At 48.2% G+C, this 10988-nt stretch overlaps 1 protein-coding gene across 1 annotated transcript; it reads right to left on the bottom strand.

The window, feature by feature from the left end:
• Positions 1-2931: 2931 nt before the first annotated feature.
• LOC136711301 (cyclin-dependent kinase 3-like) lies at positions 2932-10188 on the bottom strand. The gene is made up of 7 exons (XM_066687459.1): positions 10013-10188; positions 9079-9156; positions 6108-6228; positions 5761-5931; positions 5528-5629; positions 5236-5439; positions 2932-3454 (listed from the first exon to the last, which is right to left on the bottom strand). The coding sequence occupies exons 1-7, from the start codon at positions 10126-10128 to the stop codon at positions 3356-3358; spliced, it is 891 nt and encodes a 296-aa protein (XP_066543556.1). The 5' UTR covers positions 10129-10188; the 3' UTR covers positions 2932-3355.
• Between the last annotated feature and the right edge of the window lie 800 nt (positions 10189-10988).

The raw sequence follows: 10988 nt of genomic DNA, 5'->3' as shown, positions 1-10988 counted from the left end.
GCTGTGTCAACAAAAGACGACAAATAAACATCAACAAACAACAACAACAAACTTTCAAGTCTCTGGGGTTTGCCAGAGCAGTTCATTGGGGCATAAAAATGTCAGAAATGAAACGCGCGACACCCGCCGGGACTATGTTTAGCCCAGAAGTATTCAATAAACAGCCGCGCCGCAGCTCTCCCTCAGAGCGGCTCTCGCTGCGCCGGGAGTCCAAGCCGCGCTTCCTGCCCGCGGCTCCTATAATTAGAGCCCACAGTTCCCTGTCTAATAGCTGAGCCCTGCTCTTTGAGGCGACGCTGTCTTTTTATAGCAGCGAGGCGCAACATAGACTCCCTTGGGGACGGCGGCCGGGGTGTCCCTGCTCAGGCAGGCATCAGGGAACAGGGCCACATGGTGCGTTTATTTTTTTATTTATTCATGTTTTTTTAATTCTACGAAAGACGTTTAATCGTTTCTGTCGGTGTCTTTCTGCCCGTGAAGTTGACTCTCTCTGTGTCTCTACGCAGCAGCAGACAGGGAGACCCCCCCGCAGTCTCTGTCTGCCGGGCAGCGCAGGAAGGAGGTGAGGTCACCCTGCCCGCAGGTTCCAGCCAGGGGACAGCGGGAAACCCAAAGAGGGGAAACTGTAGCATAAGCCATACTCTTATCGCCAGGGAAATGGCAAGTGTAGACCTCATAATCAAAGGGCAGCACTAATAATCAGTAATCTGCGCTTTACAGTCCCCAGGTCACACACGCACCCATTATGTGTACAAACACACAGTCTCAACCAGCTCCTGGGATGAGTATCGCGCTGTGCCACAAGGGCTGGCTCCATTAGCACCGCACCGCCGCGTCAGTGTGAAGAAGCGCTCAGCCAGCCACCACCGAGAGCTCGTTACTGATGGTGCGCCTCCCTTTAACCCTCGGGCGGCACTTAGCAGCTATTACCGTCCGATGCGAGTGCGGGCGGCGCGCTGTTCGGAGGCCGGGCGGGCGTCCCCACTGGGAGGGATGGTTATTCGAGGTGCAAGGCCGCCCCCCTGTGACCACAGCCGAAACTGCACGTCCCCCACCTGCCCCAGCCTACGATACGAGGAACAGAACTGGGCCACGGACGTCCACGTGGAAGGGCTGACTTGTGTGTCTGTGGAGCAGGCGGAAAACCAATCCATCAATCATAAAATCAATACATTAAAAACTTCTGGAGTGTCTAGGTGAACGGGAGGTGAGCAGCGAGTGGGAAAGACACAAACACACACACACACACACACACACACACACACACAAACACACACACACTGAGGTCCCGAAAACATGTGTGTGACTGTCCCACTGTCTCTGTCCCGGTCTAGACTGATAGTGATTAGCTGGGACGGGTGGCAAGCTGCCAGAGGAAGCCCCACTCTCCCCTGAGTGTTTAATATCTGTGGTTACTCTGTGTGGGAGTTCAAGAAACAAATACTGTGGCTGAGCAAAGGCCTGCGCCTCCAGATGGAAAGAGCCGGAACGGGGCTTTGAAATCTCCGAATGGGAAAATAATAATATATAAATTACAGGAGGGGAGGAAGAAGAAAGAGAAATTAGAATTAGTTCTGCCAGACAAAAGGCGAAGTCAGTGGAGCTGGACCAGCAGGGCGGAGCTTCAGAGGGGAGACGAATGAGCCACTCCCACACAACTCACACAACACACAGAAACACAAAACACACACACAGTCAACACACAGACACACACACATCACATCACATAGACACAGACAAAACACAAACACAGTCAACACTGAGGGAGCAAGATCACCCGACACACATGACACACACAAATACACAATACACACACACACAGACAACACAACACACACACAGAAACACAGAACAAACACACAAAATACATACACAACACACACACACACACAATCAACACAAAACACACACAGTCAAAAGACACACACACAAGCACACAGTCAACACACACAGACACACAAAACACACACACAGTCAACACACAGACACACACACAACAAGCACAGTCAACACACAGACACACAAAACACACACAAATTCATCAGATAGACACACAGACAAAACACACATACACACAGTCAACACATAGACACTAACACACAACGACACTGAGGAAGCAGGAGCCCACACCACACACAAACACATATATGACACACACACTCACTCGCACACACGCTCACAGACTCGGAGACACAGACACACACACAGGCAGCGGTTTGGGGGAACACCACCATGCTGTAATTAGCTGTGCCTTTGGGTTGAGCAGTGGGGCGATGGTTTCAGGGTAAGTAAAACCACCTGGCCGGGGCGGAGCCGGGCCCAGAGGTCAGGCGCAGTGCGCTCGGGGTTAATGGTGTGTCAGACATTACTGTCAGCAGGGTTCACTCCATCAGTCTGCGCTGCCCACGCGTCCCGGGCTTCAGCACCGATTAGACACATGAGAGGAACATATCAGACAGACCAGGCAGTGGGACAAGCTGAGCGTTGTGAAGAATAAATACAGAAATCAATCAATCAATCAAATCAATCAATCCATGCCTATCCAGGAGACAGGGCCCGTCACACTGTATCACACACCAGCTACAGCGTCACACGAGACACCCCGACGTCACACACGTTTCAAACAAACACACAATCAACTCAGTAAATACATCAATACGAATGAAAAAGCCAGCGAGCGACAGAGTTCTGTGATGTGAATTCAAAACACAGACAGAGCGGCTCTGCCCACGACGGCACCCTGTGAAAGCAGTCCAGACACCAGACACCAGGCTGGCAGGGCTGAGCGCCGGGCAACACGCCCACACTGCGTCCCTGCGGCCGCGCGGGCATCACACTGACACTGCAATTACAGTCGGGCCGCAAGGAGAGAGGAACGACAGACGCAGCTCGGCTCACGCTTAAAAACACTTTATTCGGCACATCGTACAGGGCTGCAGACTGCGCTGGGCTTTAAACGCACCGGTAACTTTAGACACAGAACAGTTAGAGCTCCTCCTCTCTCTCAGTGTGAAGTGGAAATACGCTGATATCTGAGCTACATTTTTAATTAAATACTTCTAATAATAAAGATACAAATAATAACTTAAAACTCAAGCCATTCCACATTGCCCAAGCCTGTGAGCTTGACGTTTCTCACCCCAGTGGCTCAGCGTCACACCAGCATCCCTCTGCTGCCTCGCACATGCTCAGTGCACAGTGGGGGACAGGTTCTGGGGGCGAGACGGGGTCCTAAGGGTCCAGGCTGCTGTTCACGGGACACTTCCCTCAGGGGTCCAGAGAGACCTGCAGTCACGAGCTGAGGGAGCAGGGCAGGGGGCTCTGGTCTGGGGGTCTGGGGGGTGCAGAGGCCGCCTCAGGCCTGCAGACTCGGAGGGGGCATGTTGTGGAAGTAGGGGAGGGAGAGCGCTGACTTGGCCGAGACACGCTGGCTGGGGTCGTACTGCAGGAGTTGCTGAAAAAGCACAAGAGCAAGAGTGTTAGGCAGGAGCGGAGAGGAGGGCCACGGGGCTGCCCACACAGAGAGCTGGCCATTACCCTGGCCACGGTCAGGAGCAGCTCAGCGTGTCCATTCGAGTCCAGGCGTTCCCACTGTGGCCCAGCTGCACCCCCGCCTGTGCGGGGGTGGTTCCAGGAGGCACTGTTTCGTACATCGTACCGGCTGAGTCCCACACTGCTCTGGGGCAGGCACTGCTACGTCCCTTACGCAGCCTGACGCAACGCCACTGCAATTTGAAACGGCCAATATCGATGCGGTAGAAACTTTTCCCAAGAAGGAATATTTGTGTTTACCTTGGCAAGACGATTACATTTGAGCAGTTATTAATGTACGGCAGAAAGTGCAACATCACAGTGAAATATTTAAAAGTATGTGAAAAGATCTCGAATATCATGCTGGAGAAACGACTGCCAGAATACATTCACAAAATACATTCACTTTGTTTGGTATAAATACACACAAACATGAAGGACTATGAAGACCATACGTCCTGGATTTAAATTAAATGTCCCGATGTCCTGACAATTCTCTCAAATTTGTTTAAATGTCCCGGTTTATAGCTTTCCCGGGTTTACACTCTTAAAACTATTACAATCTTAAAAACAAAGGCTTGTTTTCACGTGATCAATCACATGTTAGAAGCAAATATGTTAAATATATTGGTAAACCCTCATTATTGCTAACTATATGTAACTATATGTAGTACTAGCATAATGGTAGTCCAGGTATAGAGGACTAGTATAGAGGTTACATATACACAAAGCTACATATATAGACTGTGACTGTATATTTCACGATGTGCTAAGTGGCTACACGAGGCACATTAAAACACACACGCAATTTATTAAATAATGCAACGCAGTTAATTCTCCCTCAGAGAAATTATAAGGGATCTAGGATATTTAAATTAAGCTATACTGTCAATGTTAATCGGATCACAATACAGGGAGCAGTAACACACAGTAATTTATGTTTTAAAAATGCTGCTCTAAAAAATAAACTTGATAAAACAGGAGAAGATACATTTGTAAGTCATGTAACAGAGGTTCTGAGTATGTCCTTTTGGAGTATGGGCTTCAAGGCATTCAAGACAGAAAACAGGAGACACTTCTTCACACAGAGAGGCGTCACAATCTGAACAAACTCCCCAGCGATGTGGCTGAAGAGGCAATTTGGGAACATTCAAAAACAGACGGGATAGGATCCTTGGTCACTTAGTTATTAATGGACACCAAACGAGCACGATGGGGCGAATGGCCTCCTCTCGACACCATCTCATGTTCTCATGTTCCTCTGCAGTGGACATCTGCTGACCTCTGCTGGACTAGAGTGAAAACTACACGTCTTTCAGAGCTCTGAGTGGATTGAGTCTGAGGGTCTGTATCAGTGAGAGGAGGAACCAGGGCTGCAGGCAGGGTGGGCTGGCTGATAGTAAAACTGGAGTGCAGGCAGAGGAGTGAGATAGAGAGACAGAGGGAAAAAGGGAGAGGGAGAGAAGGAGAGAGGGGAGAGAGAAGGGGACAGAGAGAGCAAGAAGGAGGGCAGAGTGAAAGATAAGGGGAGTGAAAGGGAGATAGGGAGAGGGAGAGAATGACAGAGTGAAAGCGAGAGGGAGTGAAAGGGAGAGGGAGATAGTGATAGAGGGAGTGAAAGGGAGAGAGTGGGAGTGAAAGGTAGAGGGAGAGAAAGAGAGAGGGAGAGAGTGAGAGAACACGTTGGGGACGGCGCTCTCTGACCTGGAGCAGGTCCAGGGCAGCGGGGGGCAGCTGGGGCGTGGTCTGGGCCAGGTCCTGGGGGGCCCAGCGGGGGAAGCGAGACTTGTAGTCCGGGAGCTGCGTGACGCCGGGCCAGCTCTCCTCGCTGGGCGTCCCCAGCTTCCTGAAGATGCGGTAGAGCTGGTCGATCTCCGAGTCGCCGGGGAACAGTGGGTGCCGCGTCACCTGGCGGGAAGAGAGAGGCACGTCTGAGCCCGGCCCGGCCCGGCACTTCCCCCCCGAGCCACCCCAGCCCCGCGGACCAAAGCCCTACCATCTCCGCGAAGATGCAGCCGATGCTCCACATGTCGATGGCGGTGGAGTAGTACTTCACCCCCAGCAGGATCTCGGGCGCTCGGTACCACAGCGTCACCACCTGCACACACAGCCAGGGGGCGGCGGGGGGCAACAGAGCACAGCTGGGACACACTGCCGCCATCGAGGGGTGTGAGCGTGTGACTGAGTGTGTGATTGTGTGGATGTGTGTGTGTGTGCGTGTGTCCAGACCTCGTGGGTGTAGGTGCGCAGCGGGACCCCAAAGGCCCTCGCCAGCCCGAAGTCGGCCAGCTTGATGGCACCGGCCTGGTCGATCAGCAGGTTCTGCGGTTTCAGGTCGCGGTGGATGACGCGGTGCGAGTGACAGAACGCCACGCCCTGCAGCAGCTGGAACAGGTAGCTCTGAGGGGACACACGCACACACACACATACAGGCACACATTCACAAGCACACAGGACAGGAGGCCGGTCAGGGTCTCCCTCATAGAGCTGGACTCTGCCCCGCTCTCACACCCTGTCCGAGCACACAGGGCACAGAGGGGGCAGTGGAGGTAGGTGCGGGGGGAGCTGGGTCTGACCTGGATAAGTGCCAGGGGCAGGCCGGCCGGCTGGGACGAGTCCATGTACTTCTTCAGGTCCTGGTTCAGGTACTCAAACACCAGGTAGAGCTTCTTCTCCTTGTGTACCACATCCAGCAGCCTGCAGAGAGTAACGACTACTACTACCAATAATCATGATAATGATAATATATACAGACGGGTGACAGATTAAAGGAAAAACCTGAATAAATGAGTGGAGGAACATAACGAATGCACATCAGGGAATACAATTAACACCCGCCACCCGTCAAATGTGGGTACATTTAGCCAGTGGTGGGTAAATCTGTCAATTTTACCAGCCACTTTGGCGGGCAGCCAACAAGTGTACGGGACTCAACTTTTAGTTTCTGATGGAGTATTTGTCGGATGTTCAAAATACGAATTAATTTGGTGACGTTGTAGTGTTAGTATGTTAGTTGATTTGGCAAACCGCAATATCATGTTTTTTGAAAATATATGGCACCTGGACAGTCTTTGGTCCAGGAGGACAGATTTCATGGCGAGCAATGAAGCAGAAGTAAGGTGGTTAAGGATGTGGAAAAATAATGACTTTTAATGACTTTTCATAGTCATAATTACTGACTTTTTAATTACCTGGATCAAAGTGTTTCAGAATTATAATGCAACAGAAAAGGAAAGAGGAGCAACAAACACATGAACACACACACACAGCAGCCACTGCTCTTTATTCTGTATTCACTGGAACTCAAACGCACAGGTGTGTTTCCGAACGCAGAGCGGCAGTCTGAGTGAGGTGTGGAGAGGAGGAGTCCATCACTTAGTCAAGTGGATTGTATCAATAAGCTAGATGGGTAGGTCTTATACATTTTGTATTTCGCTGTTGTGACCGGAAAACATTGCCACAAGGACGCTAACGTTAAGGCATTTTCATTGCAGCTCACATTGCTAAACTGCAATTGAATGAAAATGTATAAAAAATGAAAAAGAAAAACATATTGGTCGGTCAATTACAGATGTAATTGCAAAATATTCCTTTATAAACAAATAGTCACAACCTTTATAGTTAATTTGAAATTGTGACAATAATACAAGAGTCTGACACGAGGTGCGTGAGAGTTGACAGGTCTGTTGTTATTATGCCATTTCCATACGGCTTCTAATGTATTTTAACATAGATATTTATTCAACAAAGTTGTTGTGTTAGATAAGCATTCATCAATTGCATCAATTACAACGTATTAATCTATTGGGAAACTATTTGCGATGGAGACGTGCATTTTTGCTGCGTAGCGGAGATTCTGCTGAAGAGAAACGTGTTTTGTTTGCATCGCGTCTTTGCTGGCGTGCAGGTACTGAGCAATGGAAGGACGTTACGGTCTGTCATCATTCCTGGAGATTATATCTTTTTTACCCACCACAGACCGTGACTCTATGAATATCTAGCCAATCCAATGAAATCCTTTTAATGACGGGCAGAGACCCAGAGAAGGGAGTAGCCGTGAAGAGGAAGAGGAGTATGAAGAGCAATGATGTTTCACCATATAACACCCCTTCTCATGTGTTAGTTTAGTGTTTATACAGATCAGATCCCCATTAGCTGCCATGTTATTGCATATGTGATCGATTAATTTGAAAAAGATGCTCCCGCACAGTCTCTACTAGCAAGTGTTATAATTCAACAGAATGCGATGTTTTGATCAAAGACCTTATAACACGTGCAAGTAGAAACTGTGGGAGCATGTTTTTCTATCCAGATACTTTTCCCTCATACACACCTGTCTACTCTAACCAGGTGTGCAATTAGCTTTTGTTATTGTGATTGATTAACTATCTGAATAAATGCCACATTTTAACATGTTCACCACACATTTACGCACCCTCATGCATTTCTGGTGATGTTTGCCTTTGGCTGGTAAAAATACCAAGTGGCTGGTAAGTTTTTTCCTTCTACCAGACACAGTGGCTAGTGGCCAAAAAAGTTAATTTTATCCCCTGATGTAGATGCCTCCAAACAGGTGAACTGCATGATACAATTAAGCAATAAACATCCTATCCTGCTCTGTGAATGTATACAAATGCTGAGCAGCCCAGCTGACCTCGATTTTGGATCAAGGTGGCAAGATGAAAGGATCTAAGTGACTGTGAAAGAGGGTCATTATTGGGGCACGAATGGCAGGAGCTTCAGTCACACAGACGCTCAACTGGCTCGTGTTCTGGACAAGTGGGCGAGTGCATGTGTGGGACACCAAGAGAACGAGACAGGCCTGACTGCTGGACCCCTACAGTGAGGGGGCATTTTCCTGGCATGGTTTGGGTCCACTTGTCCCCTTAGAGTGAAGGGTCACTACAAATCATGACACAGTTATTCTGAGTGATCTCCTTTATCCTGTGGTGACACATTTCTCTCCTGATGGGAGTGTCTCTTCCAGGATGACAATGCCCATCCACAGGGCACGAGGGGCACTGAATGGTGTGATAAGTATGAAAATGATGTAACTCATATGCTCTGGCCTTCACAGTCACCAGATCTCAACCCAGTTGAACACCTATGGGAGATTCTGGACCAACGTGTTAGACAGCGCTCTCAACCACCATCATCAAAACCCCAAATGAGGGAATATCTTTTGGAAGAATGGTGTCCATCCCTCCAGTAGAGTCAGAGACTCGTACAATCTGTGCCAAGAGCATTGAAGCTGTTCTGGGGCTCGTGGTGCCCAACACCTCACTGAGACACTGTTGGTTTTTCCTTTCATTTGTCACCCGTCTATAGAAAGAGCTGTGGTAAAATCTTGCCTTCAAAGCAGAGACTAATTAAATGCAGTTGTTAGGAAGGGCACTGCAGAGAATAACTGACTACAGAGAGACTGCAGACATCGGTGTCCTGACTGCCCTGCCCACTGCTTTACTGCCCTGGCTGGAGGACTGCTACACTCATGGGCAGGACAGGATGCTCTCATGCCCAGAGAGCAGTCGCTCATCCCTGCCTTACTTCACTATGTTGGGGTGGCTGAGCTCCTTCAGCAGTGAAATCTCCCTGATGGCCGTACTGGGCACGCCTTCCGTCTCGCTGCGGGGCAAACACGCACACATCAGTGTGAACACAACACACACCACTACCAAAACACACAGCGATATGAGACAGACATCGATACCAGCACGCACATTAATATGAACACACACTTCAATACAAACACTCACAAACCACTATAAACCCACATGAGTACAAACTCACACAAACCAGAATAAACACATCAATGCGAACACTCAGTGCTGGGGTCTATCTTGCTTTGTCTTATACTATGGGTGTTTCTGTATTATAATTCCTGGATAAGGAGTTGTCAACTATATCCCCTGGAGCACAGTAACATTACAAAAATAAATATACTGTGTATCCTGGGGTCGGGATAACAATCCTTGAGCAATCTTTAAACATTTATACTCCAATATATAACAAAATAAAGAGAAACACGAGTATAAATTGCTATTACAAATGTATCTGTAGGCAGATATTAAAGTCATTTATGTTTGCTTTTGATTGAAACAAAATAAGAGGCAGTTATAAAAATTAAAATAGGGATAATAGCACATTCCTGTCTTTCTGGAACATTTTAAAACATCTCAAACAAACCGACACAGCGGCCCGTCTCACACACATCCTATCCAACGAGCCAGGGGTTTCAAACCGGTGCTGGAGGACCCCCTGCCCTGCTGGGTTTTGTTCCAACTGAGGTCTTAATTGCTTAATTAACCACTTAATTGACCTAACAAAGCAATATACCATTCAATTAAGTAATTAAGGGGGTCCTCCAGCACCGGTCTGAAACCCCCGCTCCTCCGCCCCGCAGTGAACACCGCTCAGCCGGGCCGCCGCACTCCCAACCGGAGGCCCCGGCGCCCGTCTCCCGGCTCGGCCCGGTACTCACGGGTCCAGGCGGATCTTCTTGAGCGCCACCGCCCGGCCGCTGCGCCGGTGCTGGGCCTTGTACACCACGCCGTACGTGCCCTCGCCGATCTTCTCGATCTTCTGAAACGCGTCCATCTTGTCCGCACGGTTATCGATGTACGAGAGATTGAATACAAACTTTCAAAAGAGTGATGTCTACCGGCTGCTTATTTCTCCAATACGCATTTGCCTTACAAACACTGAAACGCTGCTGTTTAAACGCAACCCTGTCGGATAAACAGGGTGTTTTTAACTCGGATATTTAACTGTAATAATAATAACGGCGGGACCGGGTCGAGATCGGATGAGCGCATGCGCAAACTGAGCCGCGGTGACGTGGGCACTGTCATGTTTTATTTTATTCATATTTACCTTTAAGTTCATAATTACCATTTAAAGTACATTCTTTACAGTAGGCTATTTTAATAATCTATTTTGTATATGAAAACGGTAATAATGTTAATAAAATATGTTTTATCGGTAGGGTAGCCACAGAGCGCTTTACATAGTGATAAACATACAACACAATGACAAATAAACAAATAAATAATCATTTAACAGTTTAAATTGACTAAAATAAAGTAAAATAACATGTAATACCTAATGGTTTATTTAAATGTCATACACACATTTAAACAGGGTCTAAATAACTCTGAAAACTTACTTATGAATAAGTGTAGCTTAAACTGATCAGTCACTGAATTGCTTTCAAATGAAGGGTGTGTCAGAAAGTGAATTCTACATTAAGATTTAATGTACTTTTTAATAAGGTGGTTTTACTTTTATGTCAGTGCTTTTCCCAAGATTAAACACCATGACCTGGTTTACTGCAGTGGTTGGTAGCAAAGCGCTGAGGCATATTTAACTACACGTTTACACCAGGTAGTAAAGAGTTCTGTCACCGCGATGAATCCTCTCCATGTTTCTCTAAATATACTTGATGAGGCGTACAGTGA

This window comes from Amia ocellicauda, chromosome 16, assembly GCF_036373705.1.
Source record: "Amia ocellicauda isolate fAmiCal2 chromosome 16, fAmiCal2.hap1, whole genome shotgun sequence".
NCBI lineage: Eukaryota > Metazoa > Chordata > Actinopteri > Amiiformes > Amiidae > Amia > Amia ocellicauda.
The sequence above is the reverse complement of the archived record's forward strand: the minus strand, read 5'-3'. Positions and strand labels throughout refer to the sequence as shown.